Consider the following 27,149-nt stretch of genomic DNA (forward strand, 5'->3'; position numbering starts at 1 on the left):
TTTCCTGGGTCGACACTGCCAGAATTGCCAGATCTGGACAGAAGCTACCTATGCCATAAAGCGGCAACTGATTAGAAAGTTTCACTCATCTGCAGAAGTTCAGCAAGAGAACCCAACGCAAAATCAGAGACAAAAAGATGTTGAAACCATCATGCTGATAGTGCAAAAACATACATAGAAGCAGGACAGACAATCAGATTTGCCATTAAGTAATGGAGGAAAAAAGTTTTCAAGCTGCTGTACTGAAAGGTAATTGCAAATCTTTCTTTGCTATTGAAGTCATCCTAATTATTTTTGTTTTGAAACTTACCTCTGAAACTGATTGTAAGACGGTTAATGGCATAGCTGGTTTTTAATCCTATTCAGGCAGATTTAATGGGAACAATTAGCACCAGCTAGTACAGCACATTCTCTTATGTCAAACGATGCAGTTAGTATGTGCTTGCATAGCTTCCTCCAGTCTCTTAATTTATGTTGGGCCTATGACTGCCCTTCATTTTATAAAAGCCCATTATTAAAAGAGATTGAATTACTGCCGTGATATTTCTAATTTATGTTTTATTTTCCTTTTATGCTACAAAGTCACAAGGTCCTTCTCCATTAATGCTTAATCGATATTTTTAAAAATACAAAAAATTGGTTTCAAGTATGATCTCCTATGCATACATTTCCTTGTGTTTAAGGAGAAAGTCTTTATCAAGATTTCTGACTGAACATGGAGTTTCATTTGATTGGCCAATCCCAAAAAACTTTTTAGACTGTATTATTTTTTGAATTTTCACTTTACCCATTAACAGGAACAGCATACATTGTTAATGCATTAGAAAACAGACTGCCTCCAGATTCCTGAGTGTTAAAGTTAAGAATCTCTTTAGCCATCATTTTACAAGCTAGTTGTCAAACAACCAGAAGCTCAGAACAGGCTTCTTTAAACACTTTTATTTATTTTTTTCAGTTGCTACTCTACTGACCGTTGCCGCGTTACAGTGCTTCCAATTTGCTCTGGATCTGAAGTATAGGAGTCCGAACTGCTGTAACCATCTGCTGGTAAGAGAAAGTACAAAGTTTCATATTTGTTTTGCATCATTAATATACCCTAACAGATATAATTTCAAATATCCAATTTTTATTTTTTAAAAAGGTTTGTGTCCTTGTATTGCTTCCCTGTAAGGAATCATCTGGGCATGATTCAAAATCCTTGAGTCTGAATAATTGAAGGATCTAATACAAACCAACTCCCCTCACCCAGTACTGTGAGTTGTTGGTTACTACTGGGACGTACTGGAGAATAAACAATGACAATAATGTTGTATTTAAAATACAAAATGTAAGTTTCATAAGCAATAATTTTTAAACACTTGACATTCTACCACTTCAATAATCTAGCCAAGAAGAGTAAGGGACATCCAAGAAAAAAAAAAAGGCAAGAAGTAGGACATGCTTGATTTTAGAAGTGCTGAAGGATTGTCAGCAACCTTAGGAGTCAGAAAAAGGAAGAGACATGTACAGTATACAAATGAACTCAGTAGCTTTGCTACTACTGTAACTTCTGTATCTTCAAGGCTGGTAGTCAGCTCTGTTTTGGACTAAATCTTTTTAAAAGCTTTCAGCTTTTGGTTAAGGCAACCTATAAAAACGAAAAATGCTATTACGGCATCACGTAGACAGTTTCCTTAAGGACACCCTCACCCTTAAAAGCTGTGCAAAGCTTGAGTTTTTTTCTCCAGAAATGAGGAGTCTCACCAAAACCACAAGATTTGTGTGGAATGAATGTAGACAGAAAAATGGCTCTCACAATAATTTATCACAAGGGATGATTCCAGAGCACCTGGTAAAGCACAATTCAAGGTGGAAAGTCATTGGAGCAAACTCACCTGATCAGTTATCAGTAAAGAGGAAAATTCTACTCAAGAACATCAAGATTTTTTCTGAATTACCCAGTCTCAAAGGATTACTTTAACCTCCTAGGACACTACAGTTTTCAAAAGTGTTAAGACACATCAACCAGGACCCAGAGACGAGAATCCTGCAGAGATGACTTTCCTGTTCAGCAAAGCACATTCTTACCTGTTACTTTTTTTTTTTTTCCTTAAAACCACAGCTACATTAATCTAGTGAAGTTGGCTTGAGACCTTTACCACGCGCACAGTCAGCTGAGGAATACCTTATTTCAAGTTAATTTCAGATTAAAAGTTATTTTGCAGGTTTACAGGTGTGCCTCTATTCAATGAGGGCTACAGAGAATTTAAAAATGGTATCTGTACACATATTCTTTGGGGAAAAAAAAAAAAGAAACAGAAATGGCTACCATGAGATGACATTTAAGTTTTCAAGAATCAAGTGAGAAAATGAAGTCTTAAGCAGAAGTTGGTTATATGGTGAATGAAATTCTCTCTTTCCAATCAAAACATCTCTAGTACTGGGTATATTCCTCAAGCCATTCAGGATGTAATATAATCTAGTCAGACAAGAATTAATGTAATCACACTTCTAAAGAGGAAAGAGTTAGTCCTTAGTTAGTAGACCAAAAAGTTTTACATCATTTCAGTACAAAACTACTGGATTTACACTGATAATAAAAGAAGTATTTCTAAACCAACTTCAAAGACATTTGGACAGTAAACAATTTCAGTGGTTATATAAAGCAAAAGATGGTCACTTAGCAAACGTAATCTTCATACTGCACCAATATTGGCTAATCAAAAACTCATGAGTTTGAACACAGTCTGAAAGCTAACAGAATCCTTTTTCAGTATTTCCAATAACGTAAGCATGGTAGTCTAGGAAAGCTCCTATTATGAAGGATATAGAGACTTCTGCAATGTTGTTTTTGTCCTCAAGGGAGGTTTCTACTTTTCAGTGTTAGTAATACAAGTTAGTCTCCAGCTTTGTTTGTATTTCATTATGAAGGAAGGTAATGTAGATTATCCTTACCTTCTGATTGCAGTATTCATGATCTTGTTTATATCATTTAGCAGGAGTTTAAAATAACATATTGACGAGCTTGTCCTTAATGACATATTGAAGTAGCATATTGCTTTAAAGTTAAAACAATCTGGGAAAACAGCAGTTATTTTTGCTGCTTTTATTTTTATTTGCATAGTAACAGTTTGAACAATGTGGGTGTCCAGCAATCAGAAGAATTATTGACAAACTTCTCCAGTTATCACTTTCTGAGGTTATAGATCCTCTCTCCTTTGTTCCAAATCACACAGCTTGCACAGAAAGACAATTGTGCAGTGCCTATGCCTACTGACTTCTTTCTTATCTCATGCAATGGAACAGTTTGTCCCTGCTTCCTGGCTTAGGTCTGAGCTGCTGTTTACAAATTCGTAATTTCCAAGCTGAACTACTGTTGATGAAAAGCATGGAAAATAAAGACAAAATGCTAATTTCTCAACATCAAGATGATGCTTATAAATCTCCAATGGTTCTCAGTTCAAATACTATTTTAATATATTGATCCATGAACAGTAGACTGTGAGAAGTAAAATAACGAACCTGCATCTAAATTTTGATCAATAAAACACTAAGAAATCTGTACTCTTCTGTACAATGCAGAAAAAAGCATGTGAACCTATAATCAAGACATTCTAGAAGAAATGTTCTTAACATATATGAAATAACACTTCCAAACCAGCAATATTAAAAAAAAAAACAACAACAAAAAACCCCACACAACAAACCAAAACAAACCCCCTGCACACACTTAGAAAAAGACTTGCTTAAATTAAGATTGAGAGTCCCTACTCTCAAATGAATTCTGGCACAGCTAAACAAAAACAAGCAACTAAAGCAAACACTGAAAAATGAGTCCAGCCCAGTAACTCAAGGAAGCACACTGTAGCCATTGTCACTGATTTAGCATAGAAGGTGCTCAGATACACTATTAAAGTATGACATTAAAGAACATTAAGAAGTGTAATTACCAAGACAGCAAGTCTGCACAAAAAAAAAAATCCTGTTAGATTTATAGTGTTTTTTTAAGCATCAGAAATTAATTTTCTAGAGTTAGCTTGTATTAAATGATTTCTTCAGGATTCATTGGAAAGGTGTTAACTATCCAAATTACTTACTATATTGACAAGAGCCATTTCTTCAGAAAAAGGATAGGCATCCCATGATAACTAGTTTGAGGTACTACAGGGTGGCTTTATGTTACACTGCAATGAGGTTTGATTTATTTCACTACATTCTTCCTCTGAGGGAAGAATATTTCTCGGTATAATTACAGTTACAGGCGCTTTATCAAAGGTTAAGGTATATTCAGATAAGGAAAAAAGAGTACAGAAGGTCTCTTGGAACTTAGATCCTGCATATAGTAGTGGTTTCCCCACTAAAAGACCATGTTTGCTCATTCTTTCTTTTGCATCAAAAGACTACCTCGTAAAAACAGAGCTCTGCTTGAAAAGAAAAAGACAGACAGGCTCAAGACATTGCTCAGAACCAAGAGTGCCAAGTGAAACTGAGTTCATGAGGAAAACAAAACACGTTGCAAAAAGGCACCTTCTAAATTACTCCTGTATTACAAACCAACCAAAATACTTCTGTCTTAATACTGCACAGCAAAGGACTCAAAGTAATGAGTTCTTCAAACCTTATTTTTACTGAAGAAATGTTCCCAGCTTAAAGAAAACAAAAAAAATCTCAGAAACAGACTCCAGAGATTCATTCAGGCTATACGTAATCTGGGACCTCTCTCAATATTAGACAAGTAGACTAATCAAACCAAAATAATGCAAAATATTTTGGACACAGGAGATACTGAAAATCAAAAAGGCTATTAGAAGCAAATAAACATTTGAAAAGCTGTACCTAAAAAAGAAATCTAGAAGTCTACCGCATTTTCTTAGTAGCTAAACCAGATGAGAAATGCCTGAAAATGTTGTGGTCAACAGGTTTTTACTCTTCAGAAAACATGTTGTTACATAGTTCTGAGGAAGTAGAATCAAATGCTACTTAGTCAATTCCACTTCCCATACATTTCAATTTCTCATCCTAAGATTAAAAGAGAGAAAACAGGAAGACAGAAGAGAGTTGACAAAAATGAACTTTTTTGAACACATATGGCAGGAAAACATCTCCAGTGACATCCATAGAACCTTCTTAATTACTACTTCTAATACATACTTCATATCAGAGATGTCTCTATTCTTAGGATAAGTTTATCTCATTTTAGAGCTGCTGTTTTCATTCACTGAAGAATATATCAGATCTACATTTTGCATAATGTAAAAAATAAGATCAGAAAGTACTCTGATACTTACTAACTGTATTTCCAGGTGTAAATTTTACAGATGAACTCATTTTGTTTTCTTCTGGGAGATCAGGTGGTTTCACAAGTAGTGGGCTAGTAGGGTTAGCATGATCTAGATAGAAAAACAAGCCTAATAAACAAATGTATTCAAACTAGCCTTTACTTCTGATGCCAAAACTTTACATTAGTTTTCCGCTCTTATCTGAAGAGCTGCACTCAAGACTAAAATTGTTGTATTTTAACACTTTTGGTGTATGAATTATTTTGACTTTGAAGTTTTACATTTTAATAGTGTTATTTCTATTTCTCAGTGTTAAGAGTTGGGAATCTTTACCTATTTACAAGGCTAAAGAAATTTTAAAAGAAATGTGTTGTGGATGCTTGTTTATTCTCATATACTGAAGACTCTGCACGAGTTACATGACTTTAGGAAATATTGGCATATTGGGACACATCTGTAAATTGAGACGCCACTGTTCCTCAAAGAAAATTATCAAACCACCTTGCTCATTTTTGACCACAGTATTAAAAAAAGAAAAAAAAAAGGCCTGGCAATACTCCCAAATGCTGTCAAGTTTCAAAATAATAAACTCAGTATATCTGACCACAGTAGAACAAGCTTTATCAATGCAGGCTATATTCTCCATCGTCACAGTTTCCTTCAATATTTAATAAGGAAACCTAGACATTCTCCTGGAGCCCTAAATGAAATCTGTATCATGATGCTCCTGAACTACACCAAGCAATGATCTCCTACAGATGGTGAAATGCTCACTGTAGCAAATGGCCAATTCAAACTCTGCACCTATCTGAACAGTACTCTACTTCTTAACTCAGAAAATCTCATTAATTATGCTGGTTACAACTCCAGATATATTCATCTAAGGAGAAGAAAAAAAGTCAGCATGTTTAAGGAAGCAAAGCCAACTCCGATTTTACAAAACTTTCCTCATTAGCAACAGAAAAATATCCTACCACTTCCAGTTCTTTTAAGCTCCATTTCCTGCATGTGGATTTTGCTTGGAGTCATTCTTATGGGAACTGGGTGCACAATTGCAGTGTCCTGTGGAGAAGATGAGAGTTAAGTGATGTTAAACTAGTTTTAACTTGTTCTATTAAGAATCTCTGACACCATGCAAAATGCCATTTCTAAACAAAATTTCATAAATTTAATTTTTTACACAGTTCCAGGGGACTGAATATACCCATAAAACCAAAGCTCTATAAGCTGAAGTTTCTCTAACGATTTGTAAGGTGTAACCTAGCATACTACTTTAAAAGGGCACTAAAAATGTTTCTATAGATTACTGTGTTGTAAATATGACCTGAATTTTACCAGCTTTCCACCATTTTTGGTATATCAGATATCTGTTACTCCAAGTGCATCTTCAAAAAAAAAACCACCAAAAAAAACCCCCAACTTCAAAACCCCACTCCGTGGCTTTACTTATGATACCTCAGAAAGTTATGGACTCTTTATATGAGTAATTCTCTATAAAATAGGTACTTTGTAGTAGTTTAAGACAAATAGTTTCAGGAGTCTTTAAAATAGTGAAATCTTCTAAACTTTAGTGTGATGAACTCTATGAAATATATCTCTAGATAGGCGTTGACCTTACACTTAGGCGTTTTCTTTGTAGTTCAGACAAGGGACTTCATTTTAATGTACTTTATACACAGCTCTTTCCATTTGGTTTGGAGACTGAGTGTAGCTAGTTTAAAAAAAAAATCTCAAAATTTTAATGTTTGTTCACAAGTAACCTAAAAATAGGAACATAGCTGTTTGAGGTTTTTTACTGTCATCTATATTCAGACTATATGAATGGGTGGGACAATGACAGCACAAAAAAATTCCTAGATTATATTCTGTCCCTAGAAATAACAAGTTTCAAAGCTACTCTTGTATCAGAAATTTAATCTGTTCTGACTATCAAGTAAGTCAATTTCACCAAGCATAATATACGAATATTTTCTAAAACTGTTTAAACTGACTTGCACTACTCTTGTTGCAAATATAAGCTTTTAAAACCACTTTCTAGTCACAGCTGAAACACTCTTGTCGCACCAGGCTTGTAGGAATAGTTATCATTTTGAAATATGTTGTGCTTTTTTTTTCCCTGCAATGGGATTATCATGCAAAGATCACTCTTGCTGTGGCTACTTCAGTCCTCTGCTGTAATCTAATGTGCAGCTACTACAAAAATCATGTCTCAAACAGTTAGATGGATTTTTATATAATGTATTAATTCAGAGAATGAATCTGATTTTACGGGAAACAACTTAACATGTTACCATCTTTCACTTACAATAGGCAAATTATGTTCCTATACCGGGGGATGAATGTACTGTTTTACTCTTTCCACTTACTTTTACCTCCAAAGCAGATGCTTTTCCAAGAAAAAGAGAAAAGAACTGGTCTATGAATTTACTCTTTAGTTAGTTATTAACAACTGCTCGAGAACGCTGATCCTCTCCTTTGGTAAGGCAGGAGTTGTTCAATAAATCAGTCCTATGCATCACTGTTGAGACTGCTAAAATAAGAAGTCTGCACATTGCCACTGAAAATTTGCTGTCATTTGTTCTTATTTTCATATGAAAATAAAGACTCTGAAGTATCTGTTTCCAAAGTCTGTTACCTTAGCAAGCATCAAAGATGCTCACCATTCTTTAAAATTTTTGTCAACTACAAGCATTATAAGAAAACAACTCAAGAATGTGATCTCCCAGTATATTTTTTGTATTTCTATTGAATTTCTATTTATACACACATGCATACACACAAATATATATATGGCTATATGCGAGTTTTCCATATATCATCACTGTTCTACTTTTTAGACTATCAACGTATGGGAAAAAATTTCAAACTTCAGTTTTCTGTCATTTACTAATTATGTGCAAAAATATCTTATCATGGAAACAAGACAGTGATAGCTCTCTACTGTCAAGCAATTATACACAGTAAGAAACAACTATAAACTGATTTCCATCATGTTTACTTCATTAAAACATAAAAATACAGTACATTTAAACCAAAAAAGTCTCTCTCAGATGAAAAAGGGCTGGTTTTCACTTTAAGTATGACATTTGCATTTGTTTTGAATGTTTACTAAGGGCAATTCTGAGCACAGTGCAGTTTCCCACAATTCTGGAAACAGTGCAGTTTGAATTCTATCTTCCAGCATCTAGAAATGCTATTTCCACATAAATATCAGTGTTAACTCTGAGAGTAGAACACTGATGTATTTAAAATATATGTATATTTATGTATTATATCTTTTCAGAAGTGACCTGTTCAATACCAAAAGCAGTTAAATGCATATTATGTACACCTATTATATTTTGTTATATAATCAAATGGACACTAACACTGTAATTAATTAAATTAAAATGGACGCTAACAGTGGTAATTAAATCTGTAAGAAAAGCAGGATGAAAGCAGCAGCTAAATACTGAAGTAATTTTAATGCATTTCAGAACTGCTTCAGTGTCACATGCTGTGAAGTTTAAAACCAGCAGAACTTGAAACACTGTAGTGAATTTCTGGCTCCCAAACTTGGCAAGATATTTAACTACATAATCCTTCAGAGCACTCCTCACTGAGTAAAGCACTAGAACAGCACAGGTTTAGCTGGAGAAATGCTAGAAGCCTTATTAATAAGTAACTTGGTGAAAACATTACGAGTATGAAATACCACACCCATTAAAGCCCAGTAGTTTTTTCAGTGAAGCTGGCATTGTCAACTCCTAACAGTTTGTGCAAATCAAGCTCTGCAACTTGAAAAAAAAACAAAACGACACTGAAAAAATCTAAACCAGGACTTGTTTATCACTGGGAGGGGCCCTTGTATTAACTTATATTTTCAAAAAACCATTATGTTTAAATACTTTGTGTACTACAGGTTTCGATAGTAGCATCGTATTACATCAAAATCAAGGGAAAAAAGCATTCTTTGCACTCGGATCTTAAACATGTGCAGTACTAGAAAATTTATATTCCTAAAATAAGCAAAAAAATTAAGAAGCCTGCCACCATTCCCCAAAAAGCAGTCCATGGAATCATGCATAACAGCTAAATACAATGAATGGAAATTCAGTGTTAATAAAATTAATTTCAAACAAGCAAGCTAAGTGATTGACTTACAGGATCAGCTGGTGCAATGTTAGAATCAAATTGGGTCAGAGTTTGTGAGCTTGAAGAGCGTTCGCTAAATGTCTCCCACTGCTGAACAGACAGAGGAGAGAAGTCAGCATGATGAGAAAGATGGGAGTAAAAGATCACTGAGGAGATTTAGCATAGTAGTTTGGGGGTTGCACTGGAAAGTACTATATTTGCACTGGACAGTACTTGACTTGGAAAGCACACTAATACACATTAAGTATTTTTATTTCAGTCTGAGATTGTTGTGCAACCAAGTTTGTTATCTGTCAATATTAATCTTTATATTCACATTTCATGATGAAGATACAGGTGCACAGTCAACACAGAAGTACCTTCAGACTTCATGCTTGCCAATGAAAATCATACAAGTAAAAAAACTGGTTAAGCCATTCAAACACTGTAAAGATAAAATCAGTGTGACGTCGTGTGCATTTGTAATTACAACATCCACAGAAAGGTTCCTCAGCTTTGTAGCTGCCAAGTTTCAAACATATTTCATAAATGCTAATTTTTTTACAAAATCCCAGACAAATGAACCCTGAGCAGAGTACTCCAATTACACTAGTTCAGCTTGCCAGTGCAACCCCTGAGAAGTGATTCTATGCTGTAAAAGAGTATTTTTTACAAGTCTAAATCACTGACAAGGCAAAGAATTAAATTCAAACATACTGTTGATTGCTAAAAGCAAATAAGTCAATCTCTGAACAATTTTATAAGATATAGGCATGCTGTATCATACATGGTTGTCAAGAGTCCTCATGCTTAGTAAGTCAAGCTACAGCCACACCTGGATCAACAAAGTACCAAAGTACATAAAATTAGTCTGTGATCCAGAAAACAGATCACAAATCACAATAGGAATGCTAAACTTGTTTTATTTTGGTAAAATAACAAGTAAATACTAACCAAGTTTCAAACACTACAACAAAAATTACAAATACAAAATTTTTAATGCCTAGAAAATTTGACAAAAACGATGTTAGTATAGTTGTGAAAACAAATCAATATTCTTGCCTCATCTCTACAGGCAAATCAATGTAAATGATTCCAGAAGATACAGGACAAACCATATGGTGCTAGTCAACCTAATCTCATACCCTCCTCTACACCGAACTATATTCAGTGAATGGCCTGTATGTGAACCTAGTCTAAAACAGTTATTTCAGAAGTAACTCTTTATGGAAATTCCTAAATAACTGTTTTCAATCAGCTGAAATTCAGAAAGAGATCAACCAAATTTGTAACTGCTTTCGTGCATGGTGCTGCTCCTTGTAGAGACAGAGCCTTACCTCCTCATTTCAAACTTTATGTTAAGACAAAGATTATGGGATACTGTTCATATGGGTTTTTTTCGGGGTGGATTTTTTTTGTTGTTTTTTGTCTGTTTGTTTTAAACACACAAAACTACCCCCTTCATAGACAGAATCTAAATAACCTTTTTAGTAAGGATGTAAGGTTTCTCCTTCCTAACTGCTCTCTCCCACTCCCCATATTAAACAGTTCATCTCTGTGTCACTCCACGCCTTCGTGAAGAGGCAGCATTGGAAGTAGTTTGGAGCTACACAAAGATGTTGAGTAAGCCGCTTTTTACTAAGTCAGAAACTTAATGGCCAAGTTCTTGCCAGTCTTTCCCCTGATTTGGCCTCTTGCATTTACACAGCTGCTCATTTTCATAAAACATGCACTATTTATTTTAGGACTACCACTACCCTTTTAAACTTGATTTGGCCAGTGGCTTCAAAGTTACTGGTGAGACTGGCAAACAGAACATCCAATTACAGAAATAATTTCTTAATTTTTCAAAACTTCCATAAAGGCATACAGCATCTATGTTATATTTAAGGTCAATGCTAAAATATTATTTTTTAGAGGTGGATGCTGAATTTACCTCTTATTCTACTCCTCTGAAGCCAAACTGCAGGACATTTATTACTTGTCCTCAGGCTCCCTAGCTGGGCACAGACAATGAACACCAACAGCTCCTGACTGCTCTGGGGAATATGCTGTTTGTGCTCCATCCTGAAATACTACCAGAAGCTAGTTACTGCTAATTCCCTGGTTAATAGAAAGCTACATATATTAAGGATCTACTGGACTGCATCTCAAACTCTGTGCAAGGTTTAAGAGCATTGACACTACAACTGATTAGCTAGGATAAAACTCCCACTAGCTGAAACTAAAATACTTGTCTTTCAGACTTGCAAAAATCTTTCAAAAATACTTTCGAAAGGTTAATTAAAAACTAAAACTCACAACAACCTGAACTGTTACTAAAAGAACACCAAGACATTTCAAACAAGTTGTGAACTCAAAAGCAAATCTCCGTATCTGTGTCACAGCTAATATGACCATATGACACTAGACTCTTTTCAACAAAACATGAATAGGCTTTTCAATTTTTTTTAAGCTCTCAGAACTAAGTGCTCAGCCTTGAGACTGGGTGGAAAAGATGTCTGAAGTGAGAAAGAAGTGATGACTGAGGAGATAAGAATGTGAAGCATGTAGTATCCAGAGTTAGGTGGATTTTCATGGTGCTCTTTATTCTGAAGTTTGAGATTGATGCCTTGGGTCCACACCTGTGAGTTTACAGTAACTGAGCCTGGAACTGGAGTCTAAAAATCAACTATGAGCTAGAAAGAACAGAGTAACCAACAGTTTTGAAATTAACGGGGATGAAACTGCCTGGAAAGGCAGATAATCCAAAGATGCATAGTTTTTTTAAGAAATTCGTTTGTTGATGACAGTTGTAAGAGGTTCAAAGAGGAAAAAATTAGACTGGTGCCTGCAGGAATACCAAAATTTTTTCCACGGCATTAAAACCTTGAGGACTTTGACCTGACTCATGCTGAAAAGAAAAGGCTGAGGAGCAAGAAGCATGCACAGCAATATAGCTGAGAAGTAAGAAATTCCTTTGTGTTAGAACAAAAAACTCTTAACATTTAATAAATGTTCAACTCTTATTTTAGTATAGTTAGTATTTGGTAGTATATTTAGCGTGAGAACTTTTCCAAACCTCTTAAAAGTTTTAGTAGATTTTCAGAAAGAAAATACCACATTATCTATCTGAATGGACAAAGTCAGTTTTGTAAGACAAGATTTTGGCTGATAGAGAATTGTCATTAACTTTGTTCCACTAGTACAATTATCCAATTCAATTGGTTTGAGTTGCATTGGACACTGAAGGAATCTGTTCAATTATGATGCAGCTTACCAAATGATTAGCTTATTAAATCTTTATTGCAAACATGAAGGAATGTATCAATGCAAATTTTAATACAGTTGCAGACATTTGCAGCTTTTCAGCAACAACTGAATATCTGCTCACCTCCCTTCTAAAACATAGCTTCCTATCAGCGGTCTAAGAGTCCCTCTGTCAAATAGAACAACTAAGAATCACTAAATCATTTCCTACATTTTTTATCTGGTACGGACATCACCGTGAGGCTAGCATTTGCCCTTAAAAGGAATAGCAGACTTTACAAAGTCCTTCCTCCTGAAAGACTAAGAAAGTTTCCTCTGCTCCTAACTTTAATCCTAAAAATTTGCTTATTTTCTGTTTCATACTGACTCTCCTTTGGTTTGTCCAAATCTTTTACTACCAACCCTCTATTCACTTGAAGCCTAATGAAGAAAGAAGAAAGCCATAAAAAACTCTTTCCCTTTTTCTCCCCCTTATAATGAAAAATAAGCCTACATCATCTTTGTAGTATGGTTGCAGTCAGGAACTCATCTGAGTCTCTGAAGTAGCTCTCAGAATAAAACATTGTTTTATTCTAAGTCACAAAGGCAAAAATGTTAAAACAAAGCAACAAGAAAAACTCTAGGAATCAATCCCTTACATTTGCAAGAAAAAAAAATCCTGTTTGGTAACTGTAACTTCAGTTTCAAATTCTGACAAAATACAGCTTTACTATATAAGACTGCTTATACAGCAAATATGTATGGTAAAGGATGATAAAGCAGCAGTACATAACAGCAAAAATTTAAAATGTAAATAAATTCAGCCAGCGGTTGGCTTCAGATTCAACTTTGAGTCTCTGCTTCTGAAACAAACCCAGAGCTATGACTTCTCTACATTACTGGTGAGATATTTTATATTTCAGGGTAAAATAATCTCCAGCAATAAGTCTCAATGTCCAGATCCGTCAGAAATTTATTTTGAAGTTTTGCAAAAGTGTTGGCTATAAAAGCCCTTCAGAGGTATCAAAAACCCAACCAAAAACCCACCCTAAAAGAAAAAAAATCAAGAATGAATTCAACTTCTCCAATAAACAATATGAGATCATTTTGTGATTAATATAAAGCTTAATTACCATTAATGACAAAATTTCAAACAGTAGCTCATCTTATAATGAGATAGAAAAATCAGAAGGAAAATATTACCTTTTTTACAGTTTAACATATGTAGAACCTTCCTGTGTCTATTGTCTTGTTGAACTTTTTCACAATTTGTGATCAACAATCCACTTATGATGAATTATGGATGCATACACAATTTATTTATTGACTGGCAATGAAATAACTCTTAAATAGAAGTGCTAACCTCACTGCTCTGATTCAATTCTGGCCAGGTCTGGTTTAGGGATGGCATTGATGGAGACTTGCTTGGAGGTGCTTCTGCTGGAGAGCTGGAGTAACCTACCTCACCAGTCTGTTCCCCAACTTCTGAAATGACAGGAATCACTATAAACCAAAATCATGAATTGCATTCAGTTTATTCTCAGAAGAGCTGCTCACATCTCATGGAAAGTGCAAAGTACCCTTTGGTTTCATCTTCTCCAAATAAATACTTAGCAGCAGACAAAAAACATTCATTCAAGTCAAATATATTACTTATCAGGTGCTACTCTTATTTTGAGGATCTTTCTAAAAAAATGGACCTTGAAGATGACACTGTACCATACTATGTCCTGGTACTTTTGAGTTTTGAATAGCATTTTTAGATTTTGATTACATGTAGAAATAAATATAATTCATTCTTACATCATGAGAAAATAACTTCACACTGATGTTTATTACATCAAATCCAGCACTGAGAAGTTTATCTTACAGAATAAAATACTTCCTTATATGAAAGGTTAAAGCAAAACCAGTATACCAATGCAAGCACAAACCCAAAATACGAAAACCATTCCCTTAGATTATTCCCCAAAGAATATTTCAAGTTTTAAGCCTCCTTACTAAAACAATGGTGTTCCCATTCACTACATTTTGCAAATTGAACAAGTCTAGCAGCTGTCATGTTGCAACTGTACATTGTTACTGTTACTTCAGTTCTCCCTGAGCTTTCAGCAAGTACAGTCCCTTGCAGAAGCACTCCTCCTTCAGAGCTGTACAAATTTTCATGATGCAGCACACTTATTTTTGTTCTGTTCAAACTATAAGAGAATTGAGTAAAATAAATCTGAACAGCAGATTAAGCATTCTGCATAACACAGTAAAATCCTGCTTACAGTGTCTTCTACTTTGCTAGACACTGCAATACAAGCTAAAGCAATGCCTTGAAAGCCTCAAAAAACTGAAGTTCAGATCACAAATGTGTAATGTAAGTAACAGGAACAGTTGAAAGAGTGACTGATAAGTAACTAGACATATTAACAAGATGTTTGTAGTCCAAAGAATTAGAACTCTGAACAAGACAAAATACTGCACAAGAGGAAAGATGGCTTAACTAAATTACCATTTATAAGAACTGCTTAACAGATAAGTGATTGAAGACAACTGCCACAAGAATGTGTGATACACTGTACCAAAAATTGATTAAAATTTATAAAAAGGTCTGGTTTCAGGCTCCTGAAGAGTTGAACTCTGTAGTCTGCTCTTCTGCTACGACAGCTCAATATTCTGTCTGCCGTCTTCCATTCAGAAGAAACACATAACAAATCCAGTGTCAAACTGAGCTGTGTGGCATGTGGGAATGGAGGAGGCATGTGTGTGTGGTGGTGTAAAACTGGCACCAACAAAACGTTTGAACTGGAAACACTTGAATAGTCAATAGTGACCAACTGCACCCTTGAAAACCAACAACAATCCATTATTGTCTCCAAAGTGCTGCTGGGGATAGCAAGAGGCACCGCCTAAAAAGAATAGCCAAAACAGCGAAGTTCAGAAAGAAATTAATTGTCCCATGTGGAGGTGAGGGAAGGCTGAGGTGCTACTGACATGAAAAAAGACACACAAAGAAACCAGTAACTCATCAAATTTTCAAAGGTCTTGTAAACTTCCTGTAAATACTCAGGCATCAGGTTGAGACTCAATGTTCCCAAAACTGTGCCCAGCATCTAGCATCTTCTACTACTGTCCTTTACGGAAAATGGCTTTACAAACTATTCAAGATAGAAACTGCATCTAATACCTGCTTCAGGCAAAAAGCATCTGGCAATAAAAAACAGGCTACATCAAGCTGGTATTTACAGGCCCAATGATGTCACCAAGTAGTCAAGATGACATGCTGTGGTCATTGTACACAAAATAATATACTAAGTTCAAAATATGCCAGTGGTAATGTTTTGGGGATGCATATTGCATATCAATTGCTCTCAAGTGTAATATGAATAGGAATTTTCTGAGTTAAGAAAACCACTCAAAATCCTCATTTCCACAGTGGTGCGCTAGATAACTGAACTAACTACTAGTGCTAAATAAACACAAGGTCAAAAGATAAGGCTGAAAACTGCTGTGGATAGACTACGCAGCCACCTGTAATTCATGGAATTTTGCAAATATGCGTAAGACACCTATGGAAAACTTCGGGAGTTAAAGTAATTAAGTTGTGTAAGGCACAAAGCATGGCAGATTCTTTTTCTTACAAAGCAATGGCATTGTTGCAGCAGTCCAAACAAAAAACAAATTCACAGAAAAGCAAAACTTGCTCTGAGTTTTGTAAAAGGTTGGTAGCTTTTACTAACTGAGATAAAATTGAGTTTAAAGAAAAATATTCACATTTATTTACACAATAGGAAGTGAGACTAGTACTCTCTTCAGCTGCAGATCATAAATTCTGCCAAGACAGATGCAGATGCTATCAACAGTATTCAATTCATAAAATAAATGTATAAGCACTTAAAGAAGTATTTGCACAACTGCCTGACTTCATGCTCCCATTTTCATTCACTGCAGTTTTCTTCTACAGGCTGTTCTTACGCAGACAGATCTTGCTCATTCTGAAGAGCTGACATTATCTATCTACAAATACCACAACACAATGTGAAATCTTAAGTGCAGCTGCTGCAATCCAAATAATTCTTTGAGGTATACGATCCAATTCAAAATACTAAAACCATTCAAAGGTATTGTAGAATTACCACATTATTCTAAGAACTTAAACCACCTCATTTCTATTCCTAGTCAGCAGAAAGATACCAGCACCTCATCTGACATTTTTTTCTATTAAAATTCTGTAGGAGCATAGTGCTATACCAGAAAAATGACCAACTATATAAATGCCTTATTATACAATAGGTCTATGTCATGTGAGAGAAATACATATCCCTGATCACGAAACCAGATGTAAGACAAGGCCAATATGTTAACAGGTTTGTGACAGTTGGTCACATAGTAGATTCACAGCGGCTGATGAGGGAGAGGCTGCTAGAGTAGACCACAAGGGTTCTTCTCTCCCTCTGTCTGAACAGAGACATAGGGTGCAGGGAGCCTTTACATTTCTTTCTGCTGGCCACTAGTTCAGAAGTCAAAATGGAAAGAGACAGCAAGTTTCAAGAGCAGGGCAGAAGCATGGAAGATCAAAGGGAAAGTTTCTAACAAAAGAACAGAATTAATAACGGTATTGTTACCACTTTTAAAATTATTGTTAACCATCTTGCACATTGGTTTAAAAAGACATTCAAGTAATTCACCTTTTTGAACAGTTTGAAAGCATGTTATTCACCCTGAGACTTCAGTCAGCAGAAGATCACTAACAATTTCTTTCTTTGAGAAAGTTGTATCCCATGAAAAAAGTGCACTCAAAAAGACACTCTAATGCCATACTTTACAGTTTCTATTTCCAAGAAGGCTGTTGGAAGCAAGCTTTATTGAAATACAGCTTTTATGGGAACTAAAAAGAAAAAATTATTACAGAAATTTAACTGGTTGATCTTTCTAGGCTGTTTTACAGTCCTTAAGTTGAATCCATGTAATTTAATATGCACATTAGTCTGCACGTAGACCTATGAGTAACTTCTAATTTAGATTAAAATAGTAAATGTATACTGGAGATTTGGACTGTTGTAACTACAAGTGAAACTATAGTCAAGTCAATAAGTTCTCCTAAAGTCTTTTATTCAACATACAAGTTTTGGTGATAAATCATGTTATGTACTAGACAAGATTTGCTATTTCCAATGCTGGAGGCCCAAATTAAAAAAAAAAAAAACACCAAAAAACCAAAACCAAAAACAGTTAATTGGATAAAACTCAACAAGTTTGCAAGAACTATCACTTTTCATTGTAGCTATTAATAACAGCAGAATCAAGTACCAAGCAGAACAGCTTACACAGCATGGCAACCTTTTAACATTCACTAGAACAGGGTAATTTCCCTTTGATACCAGAGGGAAAAACTTTTTTTTTTTTTAATACTTTTAAAAGTAGTTTTTCCTCAAATTTAAAGACCACTTTGTACCTCATGAAAATAACTCAAAGTTTTATATTAACAAAGTTGCCTGTAAAATAAGAACAATAAACATACACATAACACTTTTTGGTTTAATGTCCAATTTATAAAGTTTCTAGACAACTCCAGTTAAACAATAAAAGCCTTGAAATCTACTACCAATAAAGGCTGTAGAAGATCAGGTAGAGGTATAGTTGTTGGTTGTTTTTTTTTTTTTTCAAAAACTAACAATGTTTTATACAAATAAATTTCACTTCATTTCCTATCAAGATTTTTGCTTGGCCATCCCCTTAACACAAAAATAGACAGAATGAATACGTTTCAGATACTTAATAGGTATTCACCCAATTGTAGATATTTCTTATGAATATCTTTGTCATAGTAAAATGCTTACTCATACTAAAAACACTTCAGTTGCAGCTGACTGCCGTTGGAAAGGTTCTTTGAGGAGCCAAGCTACTCCCACAAAAAATGGTTTAATTATTAAAGCAGAGGTAGTAAGAGCCACAGTATCTAGCTTAAGAACTCATCAATAATTGTCAGATGAAAGTCTCTGACATCTTACAAACACAGTATGAAGAGATCCCCTTTGAAGTATTTAGTAAAAAGAACTGAAATTCTAGGAAATCATAGTACCTGTGAACCCATGGTATAACCTGACTTTCCAAGCAAAGACTGCTTGTTAAAAAGTATTTTAAGCAGTTTTAAAATATTGTTTCCTTTATCTGTTTTAAAATAAAAAAGAAAGATGGCCACAAGCATCCTGTTTTTAAACACCACTTTTACATGGAACGGTAGTTTGCTTTTCAGTTAGGGGACTGAGTTTTTGGCACATATTAACAAGCAGAACTCATACATTCAATGGCTTATCTGGGAGCATCCAAAGGTGTCTTGGTTTTGGCTGGGACAGAATTAATTTTCTTCCTAGTAGCTGGTATAGTGCTGTGTTTTGGATTTAATATGAGAATAATGTTGATAACACACTGATGTTTTAGTTGTTGCTAAGTAGTGTTTACATAGTCAAGGACATTTCAGCTTCCCATGCTCTGCCAGGTGCACAAGCAGCTGGGAGGGAGCATAGTCAGGACAACTAACCCAACTGGCCAATGAGGTATTCCATACCATATGACGTCATGCTCAGCATATAAAGCTGGGGGAAGAAGAAGGAAGGGGATGAGTGATGGCATTTGTCTTCCCAAGTCACCGTTACATGTGACGGAGATGGCTGAACACCTGCCTGCCGATGGGAAGTAGCAAATGAATTCCTTGTTTTACTTTGCTTGCGTGCGCGGCTCTTGCTTTCCCTATTAAACTGTCTGTATCTCAACCCACGAGTTTTCTCACTTTTACCCTTCCGATTCTCTCCCCCATCCCACCGGGGGGGAGTGAGCGAGCAGCTGGGTGGGGCTTAGTTGCCAGCTGGGGTTAAACCACAACAAAAGATAAAGGACTATGCACAGAAAGACTAGGTGCCAAAGCAATGGAGGATAAATCCTGCTGTCAAGTCAGGAGTAGAATTAAAAAAAGTCTGTGCTACCAATCCTGTACTTTTAAACTACACAGTCCTACCTCCAGCATTGAATCTGGGAATATTTTAAAAGTACCTTCAAGGCTTAGAAACTCATGACGTATTTTCAGAAATGAGAGTGAAGAGAAAGCATATTCATTTGAAAGCAAGTTTGAAGCATAGCTGGATTGGGAATTTGGAATACAATAGCTGATAGTGAATAAAATCCATACTCTGACAATCTTGTTTTCCCTAACCTTTAAAGGAGGCAGTATTTCCAAATGTAACAGTCAATATGTGTACTGTTCCTAAATAACATCTCCCTGTACAGAAATACGTATGTGCTCAGATTAGCTCTGAGCAATGATTACGATTTCTAAAAACTGCATGTTGCTTTACTTCATACTGACTAATGCGTTATGCTCATACAAACCTATAAGTATCTGCTGATATACTGTAACCTCAACTATACCATCATTTGAAAATAGTGAAATTTGTGTTGAAGCATGTCTTACCTGTTGAGTCTTCCAAATCAATCAGTTTGGGCATTAAACTTTCAGGTAACTTCTCTGGCAAATCATACCCATTCTTCCTAGCAACTACCAGATGAAAGGCAGCACAGAACTCATCTAATGTCAGTGCACCATCTTTATCAAAATCTGACAGTTCCCTAAAAAGGAAAACTTAGTATAAATAAAATTTCTTAAGATTATTTTATTTCTAAAAGACATACTTCTGTTGTGCTACTTGGAAGATCAAAAAATGCAGTTCATAGTTCATTTTACCTATTAAACACTTCATATTAGTGTTACATGCTTTATTCTTCAAAGAAGATGAGCCTTCATTAATAACATTTCTTAGAGCTTAAAGATCATTTAACCCCACTTTTATCTGTCCAGGTTTTTAACTCATTTAAGACAGTACTACACAATATTATTGGCCTCAGATTTTTGGCAAAGTATACTACAGAAATAATAGTGCTGAGGCAACGTGATTTATTTTAAATAGGAAAATACCTGAATTAGAAATCATTACACTGAAAGAAAGATCAAATCTGCCAAGGTAAGCCATTTAATGATAGCATGCAACGATGCAGTATGAATTCTAGAATACAATGAAATACAAGCTTTGCACCAAGTCAAACCTATATTTGTCATCATGTCCCACTAAGTACATTTGAAAATATTTGCATCTGTACATTTCACTTAAACTTACTTAGACTTGAATAAATAAATACAGATAAGGAATTAATTCTTTAAATTTAAATGCATCTTTAACAATAAAAACCTCAAATAAATTATTTCTTACTCTGAAGTGTTTGAAATTTCTTCAACAGCTCAAAATGCCTTGTAAATAGTGCCAGACTAGACCCGTTAAAGCCCACTAAAATAATATTGGCATAAATGTGAGTAGGACTGAACATACTAGAGTACTAATGAAATTTCACTTAATAACACCTTTTAGTAAGTAGATTATTAGATGACTGCCAGATAGCTGTCATCTTTCTAAATAATTATCCCAAATAAAGACACATCACTTACCAAATATGAGAAAGTTCAAGAATAGGTAGTTTTGACTTAGTGAAAAATTCTTTAGCTGCAGATCCTGAAAAATTACAACAACCATTTTTAATATTTAAAGCAAGTTAAATCATTAGAAGACTTAGAGTTATAGTAAAGGAGATGAGCTATTTAGCAAAGGTTTTGGGAAAAATGGCACTAATTACTAGGGTTAAAAAAAGGAAAAAGGCAAATTAGTTTCAAGTCCTTTCTTGAATTATATTGGACTTTACAAGAACATTATCAGTAAAACGCAGAACTTTCTTCAAAATGGTATGTAAACCTAAGTAAACAACAAAATCTTTGTAACAGATCTGCTGCACCCACAATTATATTTTTTAAAGACTAACTTACCTGGTATAAATCCATTTAGATCAGGTTGAATGGTTTTAAACTGATTAACATAATACTGCCTTTGTTCATCAGTTATTTTCCAGGGGTCATCATAACTACTTGATTGCCTACGAATTTCATTTGTTGTTGTAGCTGATGCTACAGTTCGTACTGTTGTCTGGTCCTGAAATGAAATATTTTTCCTCAGTATTATCTACCTAAAATGCTTCTATGAATTCTCAACTTCTTGCCTTCAAAAAATAAAGCATAGTTAAATCTCACAGTAGTTTAAAAACTGCAGGAAACTATCAGCAGATTGCATCTACAGAATAATGACAGGGTATTTTTGCACACTGATACATAAGGATAGGAATGACTGCAGGTATGTAAGCAGAAAAAAAAGTATGGCACATATGCAAAAAAGCTAAACACAAATGTTTTAAAGTCATAATTGTTGACTTTTTTAAATTAGTAGCTTTCAGTTAATCATTCCAAATGAAGTTAACTCAATGAAACAAGTATCTGTTGGGTAAATAGCACTGAACAGACTACAGCACAGATACACAGTAAACATCTGCAATGAAAATTATTAAAAAAAAAAGAAAAAAGAAAAAAAGGATTGCAACATCAATCTGAATGAAGCAAATCAAATACCAATAAAGTGTCACACCTGGACAGAAGCAGGATGCATGGCTAAAAGAGCACTGGTTGGTGGGGTATCTGCAAAACTGACCCAATTTTCTTGATGGGGAGGTGGTGAATGGCCAGACCATATGGGATCACTAGAAGTAGATGAGCCTGAAAGTAGAAGAAACATTTCCTTTTCAAAAGACAACCTTGAAAACTGAGTAAGAACTATGGATATGGAAAGCAGTAAAAAAAAAAAAAAATCCTGAAACACATGCTCCTGTCAGAAAGATACACACTTGTAGAATGGTGAAGAAAATGAAAACCAAATTGCACCAAGGTGACAAAGTTCCCCTCCTGACAATTCACTCCTGTAGATTTTCACATTAGGTTGGCTTAAATCTGTACTAAAAAGACAGAAGTGAGGAACAAGCTTATTGCAACATGTGTAAAATCTAAATTTGGTTTTACCCATATAGTGGGTTTTGAATGAGTTAATTAATACTCCACATTTTCACTTAATTGAAACAAGCAACACATGTATGGACAAACAGCTATTTAAAAGTGGCATATGATATTAGCATGCAACTTTATTATCATTAATTTTTTTTCTTTTTTAGGTTTTAGTTTACCACTCAAAGCACAAGGCCTTAGAAATTCCTCTTAAGAATCAGGCTTTTTGGCACAGAAGTTTTTTTCTGAATTATTTCTAGACTAACTTAACTCAGTTGCTTAAAAACAGTCCAAGAATAATAAAAGGCATCCTTATAGAGTGCTGACATCTGCTGTATATTAACTATCTGGAACACAATAATTGAGATTCACCCAGTGCCTTGTTATAATCTACTGCTGAAGTACTGCTGATGGTCAACGTCTTAATATTAAAATAATGATGAAGCAACTATAGAAGGATTTGGCCACCCACTGTTCTATGTACAAAACCCTTAAAATTCTCTTAAATTGCAGTTGCAAATTAAAAATTTAAGGAACACTGATCAGAGGGAAAACAAACCATCTAGAACAAGTCTAGAAGAATCCCAGGAATCCATTCTACTCCTTGACTCCTGAAAGAAATGCTGAACTCCTTAAATCTAAACAGCAGTTGTGAAACTGATTGCTTTAATCTACTCTTTTTGCACAACTAAATGCTTTCTCTTGAAATATGTTGAAGTCATATTTAGATAGGAACTTCTGCTTCATATGTAGAAGTAGATTTCCTTTAAAAGGCAGGTCAACTTCTTGTGAGTTTCTGTAAGTTCTCCACACAACCCACAAACAAGAAATATGACATTAATATCATAATTTTAATCCTGACACTAAGATCTAAATTGAAGCAATAAAACCCAAGAATTCATTGTCAAGATGCTGACTAAAAAACATTGCTATAAACAGTCCATTTATATATAGGTAATCTATTTACGAAGCTGACAAATATCAACAATTTCAGGTTCTTGGAGACTGATGACACTACTAGTACACAATCTGCAGTGAACAGAGTGAAGGAAATCTGAGAATCAGTGAGGCAACACTGAGGGCTAACATCTAAAGTGACAGTAATATCGTCAGTATACAAAATTGCTATTTAATATCTGGCAGTATGCAATTACTCTTTCATTCCATAAATGACATTTTTCCTAGGAGAAAGTAATGAGAGAAATGCTTAGAACTGGTTTATCTTTGCTCTTCTCCTATGTACAACAGCCATAATTGTGCACAACACATTTAATCTTGCATTACATAGAGTAAAAATTGAGATTTCCAGGGGAGAGAGATTTTTTGAAGGAGGAGATAAGTCAAATATACAAAATGGAGAGGTTACATTATTTCTTAATTTCATAAAAATATAAGAATAATACCAAGGGGCTTTTTTGGGTTTTTTGTTTTGTTTGGGTTTTTTTTTTAAGTTAGCTTTACTAAGATAAAAAGCCACTATTAACTACTCCTTTTGTTCCCAAATTTGTCCTTCACTTCTGGAAGCTCCTGATGTGGCCTGGAGCTTCTAGTGACTTTATCCAAAATTGCTGAGAATAAAGGCAATGAGTTTGACAATGTTTTTTGCCTTGGGGTTCTTCTTCAGTAGCTGGCCTAACTCTAAAACACTAGAATGAAACGTGCAGAAAAGCTCAGAGTCTCTCTCCACCTAGTCTCTCTCAGCACAGGGCTAATAGACAGCAAGATTGGGACAAGTCCTTCCTGTCTCTCCCATGGATATGCCACACTAAAATTTTACTTTTGATACAATGGCTCTCCTCTTCTCTGTCCCTCAGACACTGACATTATTACCACTAACCTTATACATATTTACTCCGCCTTTTCTTCTCCCAATAGCTTGTCTTAGTACAGTTCAATTTGTACCCCACTTAGCACAGCACCTCTTCCAAAGCAGTACTTTGACAGCGATGGAGATGCCAGTAGCACCAAATTGTCATACCCTTCCGAGTACTTTACAAGTACTACAAGAACTGCTTCCTTTCTCCCCTGTTCAAATCATCCCAACAAGAATACTCTTGCTTTACTGTTCCTGTTATTCACTCTGCGATGCAATGTTTTAGGACACAAGATGGGAAGGCTGGAGAACACTGGAGAAAGATTACTTTACCAGTAACTGTGAACACTTGGATCTACACACATAACACTGAGGTGGAAGGGGAGGTGGAAGAAAATTGGGTCACAGAGAAGACTCAGAACAGTCAGTGTATTTTTATTTTTTTACGATTTGTAACTCAATGAAGAAACAACCTTCAAGGGTCTCTGTGCATTTTCATCAGTGAGAACACCATTAACAGCACTTTGAATGGAGAGTAAGCCTAAGACCAATTACCAGATTCGAACTAGCTGATGAAGTCTAATGCACTATGCTTAATATGAAGAACTAACTTGAATTCCTGTGGCTGCTCTATATCCTTCTCCTCTAGCTTGAATATCTTACCAACACATTGATAACTTGTGGAAAATGATCTCCTTTCCTGTGGGAGAAAAGTTACCCCCTCACTTTAAGCTACAAATCCAAGTGTAAGAAATGGTCTATCTAGATAACATCCGAGTAGCTTGTAACCATACAAATGTGGGTTTACTTACAGAGAACTAAATTTTCAATTAACTTTGTAAACTAGCAAGAGCTCTCCTTACCACCAATTTGTGACGAAACAAAACCAGGTGAGTACAATTTTGGCAATAAGATAAAACGCTGTAGAGCTCTTTGCTCCCTCAATAATCACATCAAGGTAAGAATAATCCTTAAGTTGTAACAAGGCCGATTATCAACAGTTATTGAAGCAGCAACTAGGAGACAAAGGACTATTCAGTCCCCTGCAAGCACAGTAAATATCACAGGACCTAAAGATGCAAGTGAACTGTTAGCACAGTAGACACGTTCCACTTCTGTCCATGAACTTTTCTGATTCTTGATTTCATGAATTGCAGTAAAATCTCTCTCAACAAGGAAAAAAAAGTGTGGCTTAGGGCTGCAAGTTCTCATACATATTCAGACACCAAAACACAACTCTGAGGTAATGCCAAGGAAAGCTAACAGAGGTCCTACAACCGAACAGAAAACCCCAGATTTTTTGACTAGTTTGAAATCATTATTTGGCTACTACCAACGTAAATGCTCTGCTTTGCTTCCAGTCCAAACAGACGACAAGGTAATAAAAAATAGTTTCCAGCCCCTATTCTGACATGCCACTCAACTACCACCTGAAGTGGGGAAGGGGTTCTTTCTCCCAAGTTTGTCACAGTCAGAATCCTTCTAGCAGCTGAAGTTGTAGTGCAAAATGAGCTGAAAAGGTAAAAGTATAAAGTATTTTTTTTCCTCTCTTGTAACTATAGGAATAAGAGGCTCTCATCTCATATACAATTCTGTTTCCTACAAAGGGTTCAGTCATCCACTGTATCCGTCTACGAAGACTGATCTAGAAAAAATGTTAAAGAGATCAGAGATGCAAGCCAGAACTGAGACATAACAACATGATTTTTTGAACAGCTTTATCTTAAACTGTTAAATCAAAGACACCTGGAAGACTTGAGAGACTCAGGTTTTAGTAGAATTGACTCAGACATTTAAGGATGAGACCTGAACTAACTATAAACTTCATTCTATGCAGGTGATCAACATCAGTCACTGAACTTTTAATTCCTGATATTAAAGTAAAATACATGCACCCTTTGGGGCTCTCTTTACAAAAAGCCTTGAAGAAAGATGGTAACAAGCCTTGGCTTCTGATTTCAGGCCACTTATGTGTAAACACACTGAGCTAGTCACGACAGTGCCTCAGAGTCCAGGTACTTATGAAGCATCCCTAACGCTATCCTAACTGAATTACTGGACAACACAGTGGCAAAAAACTTTTACAATCCAAATTCTTTTGCTCTGTTGAGATGAGAACAGGTTTTCTTCTTCAAGAAATTCGAGAACTACAGCTATAAGTTATGCTTAAGACTTCTGACTTCTGATACAAGACAAGGGGTAAGATTTTTAAAAACAACAATTGAGTCATTATCTAACAATTATTGTACAGTCCAATTTGATACAGAAAGCACTACTTAATTTTGTTCATGGTGGGAGTACGACGATGCACTGGAGTGTCTTTACTATGCATAAGCCAGAATCTTCCTGTTTAAAAACATCTTTCTCCAAACAAAAAAAAATACGTTTTGATTTTTGTCCTCCTGGTTTAAGGCAACATGCTGTTTATTATTAGACCCGTCAGAAACATTTTCACACTTGAGGTTCCATGCCTTCAGTTGACAACCCCATTACCTTGTGTGAAACACAAGCAGAGACCTGGGTTCTTACTTTTCTTGGATCACAAGTGAAATAGCATAGCCCTGCCTTAAATCCTACTGAAATAGTATCACGTACTTGGAAATTACCTCATTTCTCAAGACCATCTCGCATCGGAATCAAGATGAGCTTGCAGTGCCGATTTTAAGAAAAGTAACCAACAGTCTGTCTGGTTCTACCTAAATGTCAGCAGAACATCATTTTCCTACAAAATACTGTCCTTAAAAAGTAGGCTCAAGAGAGGGAAAAAGAATGACGAACTGTCTACAACAGCTGAAATTCAAAGGAATAATTAATCATCTGCAGT

The 27,149-nt window shown here is 35.3% G+C and overlaps 1 protein-coding gene across 21 annotated transcripts in view; it reads right to left on the reverse strand.

The window, feature by feature from the left end:
- REPS1 (RALBP1 associated Eps domain containing 1) overlaps positions 1 to 27,149 on the reverse strand; it is a 70,824-nt gene that overhangs the window by 11,178 nt on the left and 32,497 nt on the right. For 7 of the 21 annotated variants that reach the window (XM_075145971.1, XM_075145965.1, XM_075145969.1 and 4 more), the window contains 9 exons: positions 22,103 to 22,230; positions 21,454 to 21,616; positions 21,082 to 21,145; positions 20,056 to 20,210; positions 13,963 to 14,102; positions 9,402 to 9,482; positions 6,233 to 6,320; positions 5,268 to 5,369; positions 972 to 1,044 (listed from right to left, as the gene is read on the reverse strand). In XM_075145971.1, the coding sequence (XP_075002072.1) occupies positions 972 to 1,044; positions 5,268 to 5,369; positions 6,233 to 6,320; positions 9,402 to 9,482; positions 13,963 to 14,102; positions 20,056 to 20,210; positions 21,082 to 21,145; positions 21,454 to 21,616; positions 22,103 to 22,230 (994 nt within the window). The remainder of the gene's footprint in view (positions 1 to 971; positions 1,045 to 5,267; positions 5,370 to 6,232; positions 6,321 to 9,401; positions 9,483 to 13,962; positions 14,103 to 20,055; positions 20,211 to 21,081; positions 21,146 to 21,453; positions 21,617 to 22,102; positions 22,231 to 27,149) is intronic. The other 14 variants (XM_075145970.1, XM_075145966.1, XM_075145960.1 and 11 more) reach the window with 13 other exon arrangements.

Source organism: Calonectris borealis, chromosome 3, assembly GCF_964195595.1.
Source record: "Calonectris borealis chromosome 3, bCalBor7.hap1.2, whole genome shotgun sequence".
In the NCBI taxonomy this organism is placed as follows: Eukaryota; Metazoa; Chordata; class Aves; order Procellariiformes; family Procellariidae; genus Calonectris; species Calonectris borealis.